At 50.2% G+C, this 21,230-nt stretch overlaps 1 protein-coding gene and 1 long non-coding RNA gene across 3 annotated transcripts in view; one reads left to right on the top strand and one right to left on the bottom strand.

Moving 5' to 3' along the window:
• The window catches only part of ADAMTS9 (ADAM metallopeptidase with thrombospondin type 1 motif 9), a 120,436-nt gene extending 113,488 nt beyond the window's left edge, over window positions 1-6,948 (top strand). For both annotated transcript variants that reach the window (XM_064157014.1, XM_064157013.1), the window contains exons 39-40: window positions 2,481-2,575; window positions 3,764-6,948. In XM_064157014.1, the coding sequence (XP_064013084.1) occupies window positions 2,481-2,570 (90 nt within the window). In that variant the 3' untranslated portion in view covers window positions 2,571-2,575; window positions 3,764-6,948. The remainder of the gene's footprint in view (window positions 1-2,480; window positions 2,576-3,763) is intronic.
• Window positions 6,949-19,542: 12,594 nt separating this feature from the next.
• On the bottom strand, window positions 19,543-21,095 carry LOC135182241 (uncharacterized). The gene is made up of 2 exons (XR_010305118.1): window positions 20,526-21,095; window positions 19,543-19,874 (listed from the first exon to the last, which is right to left on the bottom strand). It is a non-coding gene; the product is annotated as an uncharacterized LOC135182241 (long non-coding RNA).
• Window positions 21,096-21,230: the final 135 nt, after the last annotated feature.

The following is a 21,230-nucleotide window of genomic DNA, read 5'->3' as shown; positions in this document are numbered from 1 at the left end:
ACCAAGGAAAACCTAACACCTGACATTAAAATGTTGCCCACAGCTGTATGGGGTGGGGGAGAGGCTGGTGGGCTGAACTTGATTTGAGTTCTCACAGCTAATTAATGAGCCTGATTAACCATGAAGCTGAAAACATGGTGTGCTGTGCAACAGACTTATCCTTAATTAGTTGTCTGAGATGTCTGGTGTGAAACTTGAATCAGAAGGCAGGCAGGACAGGCTTGAAGGGTGGGGCTTGGCCACCTGGATGGAGTCCAGGTACCAAGCAAGAGCCCTGTGTAGGGATTGTTCCCAGAATGTGGCTAATACAGAGTAGAAGATGTGGACCTTCTGGCTTGGCTGGGTTTATCTCCTTGGGAGACCCCTGGTCACCTGGGCTCTGCTGGGCTGGAGCTGTCCCACAACACACTGCATCCTGGGACACTGTCCCCTGTGGCTGCCCATGACTCTTGCTGAGCTGAGGCCTTCAGGAAAGCCAGGCAGGCTTCAGAATCACTCCACAGCCAACACTGAATGCATATGGCTTAATTTGCCTGCCTGGTAATGCCTCCATCAGTCTGTGTCTCTGCACTATTGCTTCTGTGTCCTGTTCTGCAATTGGAGAAAGCCAGGATCACCTGTAAGGTTGTTGCTTCATGTGAGTCACACCGACTGCCCCTCTTAAAATTCTCCAAAGGAGGTCACTGTAGCCATGGAGCAAAAAGCAGTTTGTAAAATAGCCTCTCCTCTGCTGCTTTCTCTCTCCCTGGCTCAGGGAGACCCTTAACCCCGTGGTCCTCATCCGTGCTACTACTGCTCTTACAGCACAATTAAATGCTACTGGTCTGACCATGGTGCAGCAAAATGTCCTCCAGTGCAAGTGGAAGAGAGCCAGTGCAGCCCTTATATGTCTGTTCTGACAGATGCTTGGTTCCTCTTCTCCCCTTCAGAAAGGAGAAGCCTGGGCAGCTGACTGTGAGGCTGCAAAGAGAAGACACCACCATGGCTGGCAGAACTAAAACAAACTTTAAGGGTCGGGGGGGTCTAAGGGACAACTCCTACCTCCATCACTCAGTGACATCTGTCAAGTGCTGTTCCAGGGGTATAATTGCCTGCAAAAGCAGAAGAAAGGTGTCATGAGAAGAGATGTTAGCAGCCTGCTGTAGTCACAGATCAATAGTGTCAAGGGCAGGATGGAGCTTGTTTAAAAAGAAAGGCTTCGTGCAAGCTTTTTGTGCTCTCAAGATCAATTTTCTGGTAATTGAGGGTTGAATTCTCCTCAAGGACTGTCTGTCCATTGTAATGACCAAGAGGAAAAAGACTCTGCCAAAAGTGGGATGAGGAGAGCCAGATGAGGTATTCATCTCTTGACTCAAGACCAGACAACACGTGGAGATTGGGCTTGACCTGCAGCAACTCCACATTTTGCTTTGTCTCTTCGGGCTGTGGCGATGCAGAGCTGAGGAGATTTGGCACCTTAGCAAGTGGCATAGCCTCACCCTGTTGCTTTCCCTCATCTTGGTTTTGGAGCTACTCCAGGCCTTTCCAATCCAAATGGATATTCCTTGGTATAGACCTTCCTGTGCCCTTCCCATGCTCAGGCACAGCTGAGAAGCTGTTATGTCTAGATGTGGTTTTGCTCTTGCACGAGTCAGGTTTTCCACTCATTACAGTCACTGGCTCTAGGGCAAATTGGAGAAAGCAGATACCCTTGAGATGTGCCTCCAAATGCTCTTCTCCTTGGGCATCTGTCAGAGTAATAAATCAAAGCTACCCTCTCTTACTTGTGCTCACCATCTGATCTGGTAGCAGGAAGGAGAATTACATTTGCATCTATTTAAATGTCGTGGTCATTCCGTGGACCCATTTTCCTTCCAAGACTCTTCCTATTAAAACCTCTGGCTGGAATAACCCAGATCTGGCCCTTCTGCTGCATGGAGTCCCCAAGCCTTTATGTGAGAGATTATTTCTCATCTTGAATACTGTGTTCAGTTTTGGGCTTCCCAGTTTCAGAGAGGCAGGGATCTGCTGGAGAGGGCCCAGTGGAGGGCTAGGAGGATGATGAGGGGACAAGAGAGCATGGCTGATGAGGAGAGGCTGAGGGACCTGGGGCTGCTTAGTCTGGAGAAGAGAAGACTGAGAGGGGATTTGATAAATGTTTATAAGTATCTGAAGGCTGCCAGGAGGGGGGGACAGGCTCTGCTCACTGCTCCCTGGGATAGGACAAGGAGCAATGGGTGTAAGCTGCAGCAAAAGAGGTCCTGCCTCAACACAAGGGGGAACTTCCTTACTGTAAGGGTCCCAGAGCACTGGCACAGGCTGCCCAGAGAGGTTGTGGAGTCTTCTTCTCTGGAGCCTTTCCAGGCCTGTCTGGATGTGTTCCTGTGTGACCTGTGTTAGGATTGTCCTGCTCTGGCAGGGGGGTTGGACTCAATGATCTGCTTGGGTCCCTTCCAACCCCTGACATCCTCTGAGCCTGTGATTTCTGATTCTGCCTGCAGGATGGTACCAAAGTAGTAGGGAAATGCGGTGGTTACTGTGGGAAGTGCACTCCGTCATCTGGAACGGGCCTCGACGTTCAGGTGTTATAACCATGGTGAGTTCCCAGCTGCTTCCGCACAGAGGGAGGTCTCCCTGAAAGCATCCCAAAGCAGCAGCTCAGGACAGGCTTGCACCAGCACTCATGCACTGCCTGCATCAGTGACAGCTGCCTGATGCCTGGTGCCAGCACAAGGGGCAATGGGTGGAAGCTGAGCCATAGGAAGCTGCATGGAAACATGAGGAGGAGTTTATTCCCTGCGAGGGTGACAGAAGACTGGCACAGGCTGCCCAGGGGGGTTGTGGAGTCTCCCTCTCTGGAGATATTCAAGACCCACCTGGATGCATTCCTGCTATAGGTGAGGCCCCGAGGGCCAAGCAGGGCCTGCAGCACCAGAAGTGTGGCCAGCAGGGCCAGGGAGGTGATTCTCCCCCTCTGCTCTGCTCTGGTGAGACCCCACCTGGAGTACTGCATCCAGTTCTGGAGCCCCTGGGACAAGAAGGATGTGGAGATGCTGGAGTGTGTCCAGAGAAGGGCAAGGAGGATGCTCAGAGGGCTGCAGCAGCTCTGCTGTGAGCACAGACTGAAAGAGTTGGGGCTGTGCAGGCTGGAGCAGAGGAGGCTCCCAGGTGACCTTGTGGCCTTCCAGGGTCTGAAGGGGGCTACAAAAAAGCTGAGGAGGGACTTTTTAGGCTGTCAAGGAGTGACAGGACTGGGGGGAATGGAGCAGAGCTGGAGGTGGGAAGAGTCAGGCTGGAGGTGAGGAGGAAGTTGTTGAGCAGGAGAGTGGTGAGAGGCTGGAATGGGTTGCCCAGGGAGGTGGTTGAGGCCCCATGGCTGGAGGTGTTTAAGGCCAGGCTGGCTGAGGCTGTGTGCAGCCTGCTCTAGGGTAGGGTGTCCCTGGGCATGGCAGGGGGGTTGGAACTGGCTGCTCCTTGTGGTCCCTTCCAACCCTGCCTGATTCTATCATTCTATGATGCTGCTCTGGCAGAGGGGTTGGACTGGATGAGCTTTGGAAGCCCCTTCCAGCCCCTGACACTCTGTGACTCTGCGATACCCGCCCCGTGCAGCATCCAGAGAGCAACAGAATCCATGCTCCCAGTCCTCCCTTCCCCCAGCAACGCTCACTGCCGCACCTCTGCCACCTGGGAACACACTGCCCCGCTCACTGCCCCCCCTTGTGGCGGGTCTCAGAGGTGCAGACGCGGATCTGACCGTCCTGTGTGCCTTGCCTGTGTCCTGCAGGTGCTGTGGGAGCAGCCAGCGCAGATGAGCCGGATGAAGGATAGCGATGCAATACCTCTGCCTTCCACTTTTGTGTCTGTTTATGTCTGTATATAGATCGCATATTCTTAATGTACAGTATAATATTTATGTTTGGAATTATTTATTTTGATTTAATATTTTTGTACTTAAAATCATTATATTAAGGCTGCTTTTACCATTGGTTTTGTTTTGTGTTGGGGGTTTTATATTGTCGGATCCTGCAGTCAAACCACTGCATTTGGCCTACTCTACATTATATGTAGCATTATGACAAGTGATACTTTATTGTCACTGTATTCAGTTGTTTACTTTCAATCAGTAATTTTTCCTTCAGTCAAGGCCTGCTTTGGCCCTCCACGGTGCTACCCAATCTGCAGCAGAGGGGTATTTTTGGCGTTTCAATCTGTCTTTATGTGAGGCAAACAGACAAGATGTGCTTCAGTTTTATTTTTAGGGATCAGGCCGGCAGCACTCAAGGAAAACCACGACAATGAATACAGTGCTAGTTGCATTAGCAATCTTTATCTTCTAGGTATGGTTTGAATTGCACGTGACCTCTGTGGCCAGTGTCCAAAGCACTGGTTTGGTGCTAACATGGTGTTTATTAATGCTCTGTAGCGTTAGTTAATCCAGTGCCTTTAGCAGCGTCAAAGGGAAGAACGCAGATTCAAACGAATCCAGTTCCACCTCAGGTCTAGGAAGATGCCTGCAGATGGATCTTCAGCTCGAGCCTCTGTCTCGCAGGGCTCAGAAGTGAACTCACTTTTTCTTAGAAAACAAACATACCTTTGTCTGCTGATTGTGCCTCTCTGCTTCCTGCCTCCAGCTGGAAGCAGGGCATTAACTCATCCCAGACAGGCTGATCGGGCCATATGTTTCCCTGGGGCTGTGTGCTGAGAAGTGATGCTGTTTCACGTGGACATTGTCACAAAATCCTACCAGAAGCATCCCTGCCACATTATCTGCTCACAGAGCCAGGGAGGACCCCAGGGTCCATGGCAGGGGGTGGGCACAGCATGCCCAGCCAAGCCGCCCCTTCCTTTTGGCTGGGGGTCTCCACTGCAGGCACCTGCAGCGTTTCCCCAGCTTCCTACTCACTCCCAGACCATCTGCAAAGGGAGGCTTCAGCACCGGCTCTGCCTCGTTTCAGTAAGATCACTCTGTACTTGCAGATAACTCTGCCCCCCCTTCGAAAACAAGCTGCTCTACGCCTACTTCTGTGTTGCTTCAGATCTTCCTGGTAAGGCATCTGCACTCCTTGCCTAGCTGCCAGCCCATGTACAACCAGACCTTTAGCAGCAGCTTTCTTTTATATATACATGGAGGAGACATCTCCCATGGGTGTGTGATGGCTCCCACCTGTACAGAGCCCGCCACTTGTGCCACGCCACGCTTTGGCAGGGCTTTGGAGCACGGCCAAGGGCGCTGATGTGACCAGGTTATTTTTTTCTAGTCTATGACTATGTCCCTTAGCTCTTTCTGCACCGTTTTACTTAGCGATAGGAAGATGCTGCTGCCCTGTTGCCTTCTATCTCGGGGCAGCCAGGAGCACAACGTACACGGAAAGGAAGCTTTTCAGCACAAAATTGCCAGCAGTTTGGAAGATCAGAGAGGCTTACCTGCTGCTCCAGAAAACCCTCCCGATTTCAGATGCAAACAATTAACAAATGTAACCTCAGGATCTTTTGCAGAGCTCCCTAAAGGAGGTGTGATTGGTCTGTTATGAAGCAGTTGGATCGATAGTGATAAGCAGTCAGGTCCCTGGACTCATAACCCGTGCGTGTGTTCAGCCTTTGGAGTGAAACCTGTCAGCCTGGCAGCACGTTCACATCAGCCAGGAGACACCTACCAGGGAGCAGGGCTGTGGCACAGCCCAGCAGCTCAAGAACTGGTGCTCTTCACTTAGTCCATGTGTGCCTCTGCTGCTGCTACTAATATTCAGACAAAGAGGAAAGAATGAGACTCTAACCCTAACATTCATAGAATCATTCAGACTGAGAGGAAAGAATGAGACTCTTACACTAATATTCATAGAATCATTCAGACTAAGAGGAAAGAATGAGACTCTTACACTAATATTCATAGAATCATTCAGACTAAGAGGAAAGAATGAGACTCTTACACTAATATTCATAGAATCATTCAGACTAAGAGGAAAGAATGAGACTCTTACACTAATATTCATAGAATCATTCAGACTAAGAGGAAAGAATGAGACTCTAACCCTAATATTCAGACTAAGAGGAAAGATTGAGACTCTTACCCATGATTTAGGGGTTTTTCACTTCATAGCACATAAGCAGCTAGGATTGTATTTTGGAAGGACTAATTATTCACCTATGGTGTATGTCTATGCATAACAATAAATTCTGCTTTCCTGAGAAAAATGCCAAAAATACAATTTCAAAGGTGAACAAAAAGTGGGAAAGGTAAAAGGGAAAGGGGAAAAGGTAAAAGGAAAAAGGAAAGGGTAAAAGGAAAAAGGAAAAAGGGAAAGGGGAAAAGGGAAAGAGAAAGAAGAAAAAAGGGAAAGAGTAGTAATGGAATAGTGACTTTTTAATTGTGATTGCTTATGCATAACTTCTGTAGGGGGAAAAGGGACAATTGCACTATGGATTGTAGAAAGAGTCAGTGGTGCTTAGGAAGTACAAGCTTCTATTTGAGCTAATGAAGTGAATGGCTGTTTAGAAAAAGAAACAGAATTTTGACTTGTACACATTCATTCCTACCAAGTAGTTTCATAGCAGCTATTAACAGAGCAAGAGAAACCTGAAAGTAAATAAATAAGGGAATTAAACAAACTATAAGGGGGGAAAAAAGGGATAGAGCACTGATCCTGTGGTTCGTTAATGGCCTTCATTAAATAGGACCAGATCTGAGGACCAGAGGCAGTAGCTATTCAGGAAACAACTCTGGGTTTGGGGTGGGTTGTTTTTTTAATGTCAATGCCATTATTTTTCTACAGACTGGGCGTTATTTTGCAAGCACTTTCCTGTACAGTGTCTCTTTTCTTTCTGCTTTCACTCAAAAAGGAAATGAAAGGGCCCATAAGACATGGCTGTATGGGTCTCTCTGCATTTGCCATCGTATTTCAGTGCCTGTGTACTATTATAGAGGCAAAATACTTTGTACAAGAGGGAATAATACATTGAATGGTAAACATGCCTTCCTGTGCTGGTGTTTCTTTCTGAGATGTGGGTTCCTCGATGGAGTGTCCCATCTGCAAGCAATGAGGGAAGGTGTGATGGTTTGGGTGTTCCCTGCCTCCCCACACTTAAAAAAATCACCCAAACTAGACTCAGCAGCTCTGGAAATGGAATGGAGCTTTATAGTCACAGCTTAGCACAAGATACAAGCAGAGAGTTACAATATCTACAGCTATAGACAGAAATAGACAAGTTAAAAGTAATGCAGAAACACAGCAGCCCTCCCAGAAACCAGAGTCCCCAGGAGGGGCTCCCAACCACCCTTCCACCTTCTTTCCACCCCTCTGCCTTACTTCAGACTTTGCCTTACGTTCAAGGTAAGTTTGGAGGGTTGGCCAGGGGGGTTAGGAAGCAGAAAGATTAGGCACACAGACAGCAGGTTAGAGAGAGAGAGAAGTGCAGCCCCAAAGCCCAAAAGGGCAACTCTGTTATCTATGTTTGTGTTCTTGTTCCTATACATCTCAGCAAGCCTATGAGCGCAGCAGACATCAGCACTGTTTCCTTTTCACAGCCTAGCATCTAATTCCTCTCACCAAAATATCCCAGCTGGGCTCAAGTGCAGGGTGCTGCACTTTGGCTACAACAGCCCCATGCAGAGATACAGGCTGGGGTCAGAGGGACTGGAGAGCAGCCAGACAGAGAGGGATCTGGGGCTACTGATTGATACCCACCTGAACATGAGCCAGCAGTGTGCCCAGGTGGCCAAGAGAGCCAGTGGCATCCTGGCCTGCATCAGGAATGGTGTGGCCAGCAGGAGCAGGGAGGTCATTCTGCCCCTGTACTCTGCACTGCTTAGACCACACCTTGAGTACTGTGTTCAGTTCTGGGCTCCCTCAATTTAGAAGGGACATTGAGATGCTTGAGCGTGTCCAGAGAAGGGCGACGAGGCTGGGGAGAGGCCTTGAGCACAGCCCTACGAGGAGAGGCTGAGGGAGCTGGGATTGGTTAGCCTGGAGAAGAGGAGGCTCAGGGCAGACCTTATTGCTGTCTACAACTACCTGAGGGGAGGTTGTGGCCAGGAGGAGGTTGCTCTCTTCTCTCAGGTGGCCAGCACCAGAACGAGAGGACACAGCCTCAGGCTGTGCCAGGGGAAATTTAGGCTGGAGGTGAGGAGAAAGTTCTTCACTGAGAGAGTCATTGGACACTGGAATGGGCTGCCCGGGGAGGTGGTGGAGTCGCCGTCCCTGGAGCTGTTCAAGGCAGGATTGGACGTGGCACTTGGTGCCATGGTCTAGCCTTGAGCTCTGTGGTAAAGGGTTGGACTTGATGCTCTGTGAGGTCTCTTCCAACCCTGATGATACTATGATACTGTGATACTGTGTAAACTAGCACAGAAGGTGATGATGTTGTTAATGATGAGACTTGCCCCAACCCTGTGCTGGAGTCCAGGAGCCAGCAACTGTCCTGGAGAAAGCTCATGGCCATCCATTCGTGTCCTGCCAGTCAGATAGAATCACAGAATCATAGAATCAAGCAGGTTGGAAAAGACCTCCAAGATCATCCAGTCCAACCTAGCACCCAGCCCTGTCTGATGATCCCAAGTTTCTGTCCAGGGGAGGACTGCCCCAAGGCACAGAATATACATGAGCACAACTCAGAGGTGCCCCAAGCACTACTCAGAGGTGCCTAGTGACTGGCTTTTGCCAGTGGGGAAAACACCTTGCCATGGGACAGTTCATTTTGCAAAGGGTTTTGAAGCTGGGATAATGTAACAGGGCCACAGGATTAGCAGTGCTATTTAAATAACTGGGAGGGGGAGGGGGGAATTAACTACTCTAAGTTTGAAAATGTAATGCTGCATATACAAGAAAATTCAGGTAGAGGAAATTTGTGTTAAAATGAAACAGATGGGGACTGGCTCCCAGGAGGTCAACCATGTAACAAACTGCAGCCAGAGTCTTCCACTGTCTCTGCCCCAGAGGCTGCAGGTAAGAGTGAAGGAGTTGGATATTTCTGTCCCAGAGGCTGCAGGTAAGAGTGAAGGAGTTGGATATTTCTGCCCCAGAGGCTGCAGGTAAGAGTGAAGGAGTTGGATATTTCTGCCCCAGAGGCTGCAGGTAAGAGTGAAGGAGTTGGATATTTCTGCCCCAGAGGCTGCAGGTAAGAGTGAAGGAGTTGGATACTTCTGCCCCAGAGGCTGCAGGTAAGAGTGAAGGAGTTGGATATTTCTGACCCAGAGGCTGCAGGTGAGAGTGAAGGAGTTGGATACTTCTGCCCCAGAGGCTGCAGGTAAGAGTGAAGGAGTTGGATATTTCTGCCCCAGAGGCTGCAGGTGAGAGTGAAGGAGTTGGATACTTCTGCCCCAGAGGCTGCAGGTAAGAGTGAAGGAGTTGGATATTTCTGCCCCAGAGGCTGCAGGTAAGAGTGAAGGAGTTGGATATTTCTGCCCTAGAGGCTGCAGGTAAGAGTGATGGAGTTGGATATTTCTGTCCCAGAGGCTGCAGGTAAGAGTGAAGGAGTTGGATATTTCTGTCCCAGAGGCTGCAGGTAAGAGTGAAGGAGTTGGATATTTCTGCCCCAGAGGCTGCAGGTGAGAGTGAAGGAGTTGGATATTTCTGCCCTGCCTTGTATGCTCCTCTTGCTTTGTCTCAGAAAATGCATCAGGTGTCTTAGTGCTGGCAGCTCCAGCCTTGTTCAGCCTCAGTGTTCTCAATGCAAAAGGAGAGTGAACAGCTTTCCTATGCTGTCTGAAACACTGTCAGAGGCAAAAACCAGGACAGGCAGCATTTGTTTAGATGCCCAATATCTTAAAGTTATCTTCCTTTTCTATCATTTATCCTTAATAAATTATTACAAGGATTTAAAACATGTGCACAGGCCCTGATTCACAGGATCACAGGGTGTTAGGGGTTGGAAAGGACCTCCATAGATCATTGAGTCCAACCCCTCTGCCAGAGCAGGACCAGAAGGTCTAGCTCAGGTCAAACAGGAACACATCCAGAGCTGGAAAGTCTCCAGAGAAGAAAACTCCATAACCTCTCTGGGCAACCTGTGCCAGTGCTCTGTGATCCTTAGAGTAAAGAAGTTCTTCCTCATGTTGAGGTGGAAGCTCCTGTGCTGTAGTTTATAGCCACTGCCCCTTGTCCTATCATAGGGTGCAACTGAGAAATCTGTCCCCTCCCTCTCGACCCCCAGCCCTCAGATATTTGCAAACATTGATTAGATCCCATGTCTAACCTTCCAGCCCTCTATAATGAGAAGGTCATTTTAACATTCTGGATGCTTAGGTCTAGTTATTCAGGCACTGGAATGAGCTGGCCATGGAAGTGGTTGAGTCGCCAACTCTGGATGTGTTTAAGAGTCACTGGGATGTGGTGCTTGGGGATACACCTTGGGGTGCACCTTGTAGAGTAGGAATATTGGTTGGGCTTGGTGATCCTGAGGGGCTGAATGCTTCTGTGACTCTGTGACTCTATGAAAATCACAGTGCTCTTCTATTAAAGCACATTGCCTCAGTCTCTCTGTACAGCCTATCAGGCCTCCAGAGACAGAGGTGACTGCTTCACCATTTCAATATCTCTTCTACCCCAGTGACATCTTCCCTCTGTAGAAAAACAAAATGCATTTTGGCTGTGGAAAATGCACATCTCGAGGAGCTAGCCTTAAATTAGGACATTGGCTAGAAAACCTTCTGCATAGCCATGCTTTGAAAATCACACTGACAAATGGGGAGAGGCAGAAAAGACCACGGAGAGCAGTTTGGGCTTGAATTTTCCACTGAAGCCCACCCAGACCAGTGGATCTTTCCAACACTACTCCTTTTCCAAAACAGATGATCAAGGGCTGACTTAGAGAAAGTATTTCTGCCAGGGGAGCAGTGCTGAGGCGAGGCAGTTCTCCCATCTAATAGGCAAGGACACAGAAATTCAACCCAGCCCAAGTCACCAACAGCTGAAGCAGCTCAGCACTCGCGGTAAGTTCTCCCACTGCCTGAACTCCTCAGATCAAGAACTCCTCGTATCAGGTCCCTTTAAGAAACACATGTGCATTCTTATGTGTCCAGTTCTGGGCTCCTCAATTCAAGAGAGATGTTGAGGTGCTGGAAGGTGTCCAGAGAAGGGCAGCAAGGCTGGGGAGGGGCCTGCAGCAGAGCCCTGTGAGGAGAGGCTGAGGGAGCTGGGGGTGTGCAGCCTGCAGAAGAGGAGGCTCAGGGCAGACCTCGTTGCTGGCTACAACTCCCTGAAGGGAGGCTGTAACCAGGTGGGGTTGGGCTCTTCTGACAGGCAAGCAGCAACAGAAGAAGGGAACAGTCTGAAGTTGTGCCAGGGGAGGTCTAGGCTGGATGTTGTTAGGAAGTTGTTGGCAGAGAGAGTGATTGGCATTGGAATGGGCTGCCCAGGGAGGAGGTGGAGTCACCATCCCTGGAAGTGCTCAAAGAAAGCCTGGCTGGGGCACTTAGTGCCATGGTCTGGTTGATTGGCTGGGGCTGGGTGCTAGGTTGGGCTGGCTGAGCTTGGAGGTCTCTTCCAACCTGGCTGATTCTATGATTCTGTGCTTCATCCAGTGGTCACTAACTGTGCTAGCTGCTGGTTAATGGGAGGAGATGAGTCTTTCTGCAGTATAAATTCCTGGAGGCAGCTCTCCAGGTTGCACTGTGCAGGAGGAAGGAGCTGATGGCCAAAAGTGGTGCCTGTCAGTCTCACTGCAGTATTTTCCAAGTGTCTTTGCCTGAGCTGGAGCAATCCAGGCAATCGGAATTGTAGCCTTCCAGGAGCAGATTTAGTTGACAAGTTTCTGACCTCTCTTTGCAACAGTGAAATGAAGAATGCTAAGAAGTTATTTCTGGCCTTCCCAGAAGAGTCTGAGTTTCCACTTCAAAGCTGGATTAATTTTGTAGCAAACATAAGGCAGAGTTTCTGAAAAGTCAAAATGAGAGGAGAGCAACGTTTTGACCCAGCCCATGTGTTTTTTATACTTTATTTCCTGAGGTGGGGAGATTATTTGTTTGTTCCAATTGAAATAATCAACAAACCTGTGAAGTTCGTGCATGAAATTACTCCTGCCACTCTCCAGTTATAAATGGAACCTCTGAAGAGTTTGGAGACATGACTGTAAGTACAGAGAGATCTAATACAGATACCAGTTGAAGGTGAGGGAAGGCAGAGACACATTCCTCCTCTGTGAAGCTGATTCAGGTCCTTTAAGGCAGAGGCTGGATATGAAGTGCAGTGACTGGGGCCATGCACATCAATCCATTTCCACCAGGAAAACCTCAGTTCTGCTGGGACCACAGAGCCCAAATGGTTTCCACGTTACATCTCCTTGCAGACTTGGGTACATGCCCAGCTTTAGTGTTCCTGCTCAATCTGAGCTGTCAGCAGTGATATCAAGCTGCAGATACTTAAACATTTGTTGGTAGTCAATGTCTCCATCTCTAAAAGCATGAGGAGAAGAGCCAGAAGCCTGGAATAATCCCTGAATACAAACCTCTTTGTATGCAGGGCAGAGGATGCTGGAGGAGGTAGGGCTCTGTCTGCCCTTAAATCCATTACTTGGCTCCCTTCATATGCTTATAATTTCTTCACCTTTCTTTAATCTGTGACTACATTTCAGATGGGCAATTAAATTAATCAGGTCTTTGCTGCATTGTGTCCTTTACTAATCCATCCTTGCTGGTGTGCTGACCTTTCTCTTTGAAGCTATTCAGTGCTTGCTGCCTGCCCTCCTCCATCCCCTCGCAGAACGTACTGTTTTCTGTGAAATGCTTTAATTGCTCCGGCTCAGAGTAGCAGGCATGTGGAGATGGCTCCCTGCAAACACACTGGCAAGAGCAAACCTGTCCGGTTTAGCTGCTGTGGCTGGCAAACGCAGACGGGGGCTTGTTTGCTCCCATGCCTCTAGTCCCTGCGGCAGGAGTGAGTGAAGCTGCCGGTAGTCAAGGACGCAAGTAGGTACCAGATGCTGCCAGCGGCTGGAGCTCTGTCCTCATGCATGGCTTCGGCTGTCGGGATGAAGCTGTCTCAGCTGCAGGTCACTGCTTCGGCCAGACTTTCGGAGCAGAGGCCAGATTTGCGGTGTTGGGAGCAGGCAGCTCTGCACTTGCCTCTGAGGCTGGTGCCTTGCTGGAGCTTAGTGGGAGCAGGCACTGGGGCGATGGAGCCCTGGTTGAGAAAATGCAGCCTCAGATACAAAGTACCTGCGTTGGCTGAACTGGCAAATAAGCCAGCTGTGAAATAACGAACCTCACATGGCATGTGCCAAGCTGATGAAAGGAGGCACAGCTCAGCAGCTGCCATAGAGGTTTGCATCCTGGCAGCAGCAGGAACAACATGGTGAGTCTTGCCCGGGGAGTGCAGAAGCCTTTCTTCCCGTCTGTGCTGGAGCTCAGCTGATGAGAGACTTTGCTCTCTTCCTCTCTACTTCACTGGCCTCTTCCCAGGGGATTACTAAGCATACCAGGTCTCTTCAAATCTACATATCTCAGGGGGCAATCCACCCAGATCAGTGACACAGACGATCCAAGGAAACCTCAGCCTAAGGCATTACAGCAGATGTCTCTGCCGACTCTCACTTGAGCTGTCGTCCCCAGCCAGGTGGGGCAAATGGAGGAATGACGTCCTGCAGATGGATGTTTTTAGAGATATTCCTAAATTTTGCTGACTTAATGGCACTAAGTGGCATGTGCTGAAGTCCTTCCAACAGCTCCTGTCCACATTTACTACAGCTTCATCCCGCTCTAGGTGGAAAATGGAGGGGGTGTGCCTTGTACTGGTGCGTGGCTCACCTGGAACAACCTCTAAGTGCTACATGCCCGCCCTGGGAGAGGCTGCCTTCCTTAGATGCCCCAGATAATCTGGGTATATCCTCCTCTTCATCAGCTTTCCTCCACCTTGTGCAAGTAGTATGTGAAGCTTTGCAGATATGACTTGCATTCAGATTTCACTAATAGAGTCATAGAATCAACCAGGTTGGAAGAGACCTCCAGGATCATCCAGCCCAACCTAGCACCCAGCCCTAACCAATCAACCAGACCATGGCACTAAGTGCCCCAGCCAGGCTTGGCTTCAACACCTCCAGGCACAGCAACTCCATCACCTCCCTGGGCAGCCCATTCCAATGCCAATCACTCTCTCTGACAACAACTTCCTAACAACATCCAGCCTAGACCTCCCCTGGCACAACTTGAGACTGTGTCCCCTTCTTCTGGTGCTGCTTGCCTGGCAGCAGAGCCCAACCCCACCTGGCTACAGCCTCCCTTCAGGTAGTTGTAGACAGCAATGAGCCCTGACCTGAGCCTCCTCTTCTGCAGGCTGCACACCCCCAGCTCCCTCAGCCTCTCCTCACAGGGCTGTGCTCCAGGACCCTCCCCAGCCTTGCTGCCCTTCTCTCAACACCTTCCAGAACCTCAACATCTCTCTTGAATTGAGGAGCCCAGAACTGGATACAGCACTCAAGGTATGGCCTGAGCAGTGCTGAGCACAGAGGCAGAAGAACCTCCCTTGTCCTGCTGGCCACACTGCTCCTGATTTGATCATTCCTAGTGGCCTGGTCCTTTCAAGACCCTAAATGTACAGAAGCATTTCACTTGAGGGGGATCAAAAGCTTTAGACAGCAGGGAGGTCATGGGCTGTTTGCCTTGGCCAAAGAGATGGTATCTCCAGCAAGTAAAAACAGCACAAATGTAAAAGCTTGGTGAAGAGAAACCATCTAGGGCACCTCTGCGACCACAGATGTAGTTTCCCACATTTCCCCTCTGAGCAGCTACCTAACTTCTGCCTGATTCTAGCTCCCTCCTGTTAAGAAATCTCACTCTATTTATCAGCAAGTTTCAATCATGTAAGACAAGAAGAAAAAGGCTATTTTCCTTTCCCCTAATCAGAAGAGACACTAAAGCAGCTCTTAAATGAAGGGACCTTTCCCCCTGCAGGATGGCAAGGACCGAACAGAACCCTGCGATGCTTCCAGCGTCACTGCGAGCAGAGGGCAGAGTAGCTCCGCTCCTGACAGCTGACCTCCTGCCTCGGCTGCTGACCCTTGCGAGCTACCCCAAAGAGATTTGCTTTCTCTCATCTTCAGGAACGGCCCTGAAGAGTAAGCATGACAGGAGCGGCAATTTACAGCATAAAGCAAGTAATTCTGTTGGGCTGCAAGAGAGCTCAAGGGAGCGAGAGAGGGCCACAGAAAATTACTTGTTGCTATAGCGCACGGAGGGTTTGTGCAAAGCGGCAGAGCCCCACTTGATTGCTTTGTTTAGCCTCAAATTGCAAAGCATTAAGGAACAGCATGAACCGGGGCCATCCACCACCCACCTCTCCTCAAAGAGAGGGGAGGGAGAGCTGTGCCTGGGGAGCCTTGAGCTTGACAGGGAAGAAATCCAGTTCTGGGGAAAAGCTGCAGCGTTGTCATTTCAGGCAGCGAGTCACAGCCTGCAAGGGCGAGGAGGGGGCTGGAAGAGGAGCAGGAGGGAGGGGAGCGCGGCGGCAGCCAGGATGCGCTCAGTGCGCAGCACAACCCCTGCCCCAGCACTTTGCTGCACCGGCGCCAGAGCCTGAGGAGCCTGAGGCCCGCCCAGCACCCCAGGAGCACACAGCCTGCCCAGTTGGAAGGGTGCTGGGCCCTTTTTTGAAGGGTTTAACTCTGTGCACCTACTTGGCTCCGCGTTCCATAGCAGGTGCTCCTCTCCACGGAGTGGGACTGGGCTGCAAGTTTTCATCGGTGCGGGCTCCAACTCCCAAATGCTATTTACAATGAAATTGAAGACTGCCTTCAAAATTAACAATAGATGGCTATAAATCTTACTCAGTTACCTAGCAACAAACACAATAAAATCCTAAGGTTAAAAGGAGAAGGGTTATTTGGAGATACCTCGGGGAGCACATAATGGCCGTTTGCATTCCTGGGTGGGAGGACCAACAAAAAAAAGATTCCTGGGATATTTACAAATGACTGTGTTGATGAAGGGGGGGTAAAAAAAAAAGGTGAAATTACTCAGTATGGTTTTAATCAAAATACCTCAGAACTGATAAATCTAATAACAACCACCAAAAAAAAAACCCAGTAGTCAAAGGACCGTGATGAAGAGCACTCAGAAAACGCATGGCAATCCACGGCAGCGATGGGAGGGCTTTGTTAAGCTGCTTAAGCCCACTCTGTGACCGCCTGTGACATCTGAAGTGCGTGTGCCACGGGGCTGGCAGTGTAAGGAAGGCTCAAAGTGAATCTGACCAATCTGTGCCTGATGGAATATGCCCTAGGAAAAAAAAAAACCTACGCAGTGCAAAAAAAAATGTAGAAGCCAAGTAACAGAGCATGATTCATCCCGGCCTGGGCTCCTGTTGTGCACGGCACAGACTGAAACTCCATATCCCCACCTCAAACTGGGCTTTCAGCCTTCTCTGCCTGCGGTAATTGCAAACCTTGAAGTGGAAACACTGAATTGTTTCCTTGCTAAAAGACCGTCACAGGGGCATGTTTACCCAGGAAGGAGGAGGCTTGGTAGAACTATGCAGTTCCCAGGACACTTTTTCAGCAGCTGCGGCACTTGGAGGCGTTTTTTAAGCCCTCCTTTTGTTGTTGAAAGGCTTCAGACAATAAGTGCCTAATAACAGTCAGACATTTATTACCTTCAGGGTACTAGATGGAGACAGGGTTCACGATGAGCTGTAATTCACCTGCACAGGCTGCCGGCAGGAGGAACCACGAGGGAGCTGACTTGGTCTGTAGCAGCCAAATTCACCTTGACGCTGCAGAAGATGGGAGAAATGTATGTGTCCAGCAGACAAAAGGAGAGCTGCTTTCTGCCTTGCTCCAGTGTTTTCAGCCGGTGCTGCTTCTGCCTTGGTGATGATGGTCAGGCCAGGGCCCAACTGTAGGAGGTACAGGGGTGTCAGAATACACAGAGCGATGCCAAGGGTTTTCTGTGGGGATTTTGGAGGTGATTTTCTAACACAAAGCATGGATTGCAGTGTAGGAACAGAGCTGGGGGCACGTTCCTGGACAGACTAGCAAACTGAAATTTTCCTGGCTCCCTACACAGAAGTGTCATGTCTGCCAGATAACTCCCATCCAAAAGTGCTAAACCAAAGCTGGACACACAGACTTCATGGTCTTTGCTGGCAAAAGTGGTTCCCATATTTCCCATCTGTGTGCCCAGGTGGCCAAGAGAGCCAGTGGCATCCTGGCCTGCATCAGGAATGGTGTGGTCAGCAGGAGCAGGGAGGTCATTCTGCCCCTGTACTCTGCACTGGTTAGACCACACCTTGAGTGCTGTATTCAGTTCTGGGCCCCCCAGTTTAGAAGGGACATTGAGATGCTTGAGTGTGTCCAGAGAAGGGCAACGAGGCTGGGGAGAGGCCTTGAGCACAGCCCTACGAGGAGAGGCTGAGGGAGCTGGGATTGGTTAGCCTGGAGAAGAGGAGGCTCAGGGCAGACCTTATTGCTGTCTACAACTACCTGAGGGGTGGTTGTGGCCAGGAGGAGGTTGCTCTCTTCTCTCAGGTGGCCAGCACCAGAACGAGAGGACACAGCCTCAGGCTGTGCCAGGGGAAATTTAGGCTGGAGGTGAGGAGAAAGTTCTTCCCTGAGAGAGTCATTGGACACTGGAATGGGCTGCCCGGGGAGGTGGTGGAGTCGCCGTCCCTGGAGCTGTTCAAGGCAGGACTGGACGTGGCACTTGGTGCCATGGTCTGGCCTTGAGCTCTGTGCTAAAGGGTTGGACTTGATGATCTGTGAGGTCTCTTCCAACCTTGGTGATACTGTGATACTGTGATCTCCTGGTTGCAGCTACTGCTGTGGACCTGCAGCTTCTTGTCCTAGCTGGTTAGTTTTGCCCACTGGGCTTGGGCATATGTAACTTCCTTGCTGCTGATGCTGCTGCTGCTGCTGAAACTGGTGTCTCAAAGGAGATGGAGGTCAATGGGGAAGCAGAGCCCAAATGGCATCTTCTTTACTCCAGGTGCAGCAGTGGGACACACTGCAAGGCAAGATTGCCATGTACCCTGGGACTGGGCCAGCTCTGCAGCAACATGGGTTTCTTCTTTTCACCTTCTGCTGCCACAAGCTCCATTTGCCTGAAGAAGTGTGTTTATCTGCCCAGGAGACACAGCACAAAATGTGTGTTGAACTAAGATGCTTTGCAGGAGTTGTGCCAGAGCTACTGAGCCTGGGTACAGCCTGGGTACACTGCAGCCACTGCTGTTCTTGCCCTGCATCCAGGGCTTCTTTCCCTCGTGGGTCTCATGACAGCCCCTGCAACACCCAGCTTGTGACTGAAAGGTAACGCAGGAGCTGCACTTACCTTCCCCTGAGCTCTCTGGTTGTAATCATAATTATTTCTGCAGTATCAGGTACAACAGGGAGCAAGAAAAGAAGAGCAGCCCTGTTATTTCGCTCTTCTTAGTCAGACAGAACTTCACAAAGGGCAAGGGGTCCATCTTACAGTGCATGAGTAGAGCAAACTGGGTTTTAACCTGGCTTAGTCATGAGAAGGGTTGGAAGAAGTGTCATCTCCAGGCAGGCTTGGTTAAACAGAAATGGGAAGGGAAGATGATGTACAGAACAATTTAAGTGACAGCAGAAACAATAATTTGTCAGACAAACTGTCTGATATATATTATTCATGTGTCTCTCTCTGAGCCTATTTGACAGCAGTATCTGACACCTTCCACCTCCAAGCTGAGTCTGTCTCCTCTCAGGAGAAAGATCTACATGTTTATAAAAACAAAAATACAAAAACCTCTTTCAAATGTACCTTCTGATGCAGCACAGGTAGGGTTGGATCTGTGTTCCTGTCCCCTGCCTGCCCAGCCATGCCAGGATGTGTGCATCATCCCCTTTGAACACGGTGAGAACAAGGGAGTGGGAGTTTATTTCCTGAGAGATCTTTACTCCTGGCAGCTTTTCTGGGGGAGGAAAGAGAAGATCAGCATTCAGGCCAGTGAGATAATGTCTTCCCTCCCTTTCCCAAATACATCCTAGAGACGATGTTCTGGCCCGGCTGTTTCCTCGGGTAGATGCAGCATCTGAACATCCACCACATGTGGATCAGGTCCTCCTGCCTAGCCTTCCATTTGTCCCGGATGTCCTGGGCCAGAGGGAAAGTGCTGTCTCCATGTGATATTTAGGTGCAAGGAGTCCCTAAGGACTTGACTCTGCTGGGGTCTTTGACACCTGGGTATTTTCATGGCTCTAGGTATACATGATTTCCCCAGATCCCCCTCCCACTGCACCAGAGCAGATGCAGTGAGGAACCCTCTTATCTGCACCTTCCTCACTCCCAGGCTGAGCCCTCATTTTCCCTCTCCTTTTGAACACACTGGTGCAAGCCTCAGAGCCTTTCCTGCTTTTTGCCTGTGTATTGAGAAGCCGCCCACCAGCATCTGCAGTATCTGCTGAAACGAGGCTGGAAGATACAAAGCCATATAGGGTGGCAGGCAAGTTTGGTGGCTCCGTGAACAGCTTGGAATGGAGGGAGGGGACCAACCTGCCGTGTTCTAAGAAGTGATTTAGGACCTGCCTCTTCATCAGAACCCTGGAGACGTGATTCAGCACGGCCCCACCTTCACAGAATTTCCCCTCCAACTTTGACTTACTTTTGCTGTTTTAAACTCATAGCAGATGTCCTCACCAGCCCTGTTATTGAGGGCACACAGCATTGCTTGCAACAGCAAAGCAATTAAAGAGGATTTGCAGGTCACCTTTAAAGCATTTCCCACAGCACGTTGAATCTTGTTATAAGTCCTTGTATCCAATAATGCTTTTTATTTTGGCAGCTCTAATTGGAGGTTTAAATATTCCAAATCCTACGAAAGACACCCAAAGCACTGGAGATTTTTAGGTTCTCTTGCATGATTCTTGTTCCAGGAAATCCTGCTGGCCTTCAGGAGAGAGAACATGAAGAAAAGATTGCCCCTTCCCTTGAGAATCCAGAACACGTTCATAGACCACTGCATGGAAACAGGGAGAAAGAAAACAAGGAGGAAAATGATAACGATGAGGAAATTTATCAGAAGGGAGCAATGGAGGGAAGATGGAGGGGTTTGGAAGGGTAAAAAGAGCAGCTGCAGAAAACCAGAGAAGGGTGGGCTCTCAGTATTCTCCCACTGACATGCAGAAAGCCCACCAAAAATACCCAACATTTCTCCATAACAGAATTCCCTCTTTGCTTTTTGGTGGGATTTTTTTCATGGGATGTGGGCTGGGGATGTTTGTTTTTAAGAAAGCCCAACATTTGTGGGAGGAAAGAATGAAAAATCTCCCTGAAACTTTCTTTCTCTGAGGGTCTTGGAAAGACAACCACACAGCTCCCAGCCTCATTTCAGTCTCCCGGAGAGGAAGACACAGGTGAACATTTGACAAAACCAGGAACTGATTAAAGGAAAAGAACCTATCAAAGAGTTACATTTTTAGCCAGCTGTGAGGCAGCAGGGCAGAGGAACAGTGAGGCAGGGAAGGAGGGGAAGGAGATGACAGGATCTGCGAACAACCGCTGGTGAGGCTGTGAAATGCTAATGGTGAGGCTGCTGCATCTGCACCGGGGACAAGTTTCTGAGGAGCCCTGTGCTCCATGAAGTGCGTTTATTGCTCCCCCTTTTCACCATGCTCTGCCTTGGTCCAGATGCGCTGTGTGATTGCGGATCCCAGGGGGACAGGCTAGCTGCTTCCAGTGGGGATCCCTTTGTAGCACATGGCAAGTGCAGGCTGATGGGTGAGCTGCCCCAAAGCTCCCAGCCCTCCTGGCCCACATTGTAGCTCTAGGAGGACCATGAGCGCCGCGAGTGTAACAAGTGTGCTGTGTCCTGGCCTAGCCCCTCAGGCTGCAAATATATTTCACATGACTGTAAGTTTCTCCCGCACTCTGCTCGTGTTTGTGGATTAAATCTCTTCTCCGTGAGGAGAGCAGAAGTCCAGCAGGAACCCAGGCTGTTTGCTGCCTGCCTTTGCCTGTGCCAATAAACACACACACACCCCCACAACGCGCTCAGAGCTGTAAATTCGGTGCGTGCTTCTTCACCCGGGCAGCATCCCCTCTCTTCTCTTCTGGAACTCGGGTTTTCTATTAACACTCGTGCTCTGGAGCGTTACGAGCGCACCGCACAGCCGGGCGGAGCCGCCCAGCTGCGGCGGGACAGCAGCCAGCGCCGTGAAGGGCGCGGAGAGGGTCCTTAACTCCGAGCGGAGCGGCGGCAGGAGCGGCTGCCCCGCGGCCGAGGGGGACCAGCCGTGCGCTCCCGGGGCGGTGCCTGCCGTGCCGCGGGGCGGGGTGAAGGGGCGGGAGCGCGGCGGAGGGGCGGCCGCCGAGG

The sequence above is a fragment of the Pogoniulus pusillus genome, chromosome 16 (assembly GCF_015220805.1).
Source record: "Pogoniulus pusillus isolate bPogPus1 chromosome 16, bPogPus1.pri, whole genome shotgun sequence".
In the NCBI taxonomy this organism is placed as follows: Eukaryota; Metazoa; Chordata; class Aves; order Piciformes; family Lybiidae; genus Pogoniulus; species Pogoniulus pusillus.
Note: the sequence above shows the minus strand (reverse complement) of the source record. Positions and strands in the feature narration are given on the sequence as shown.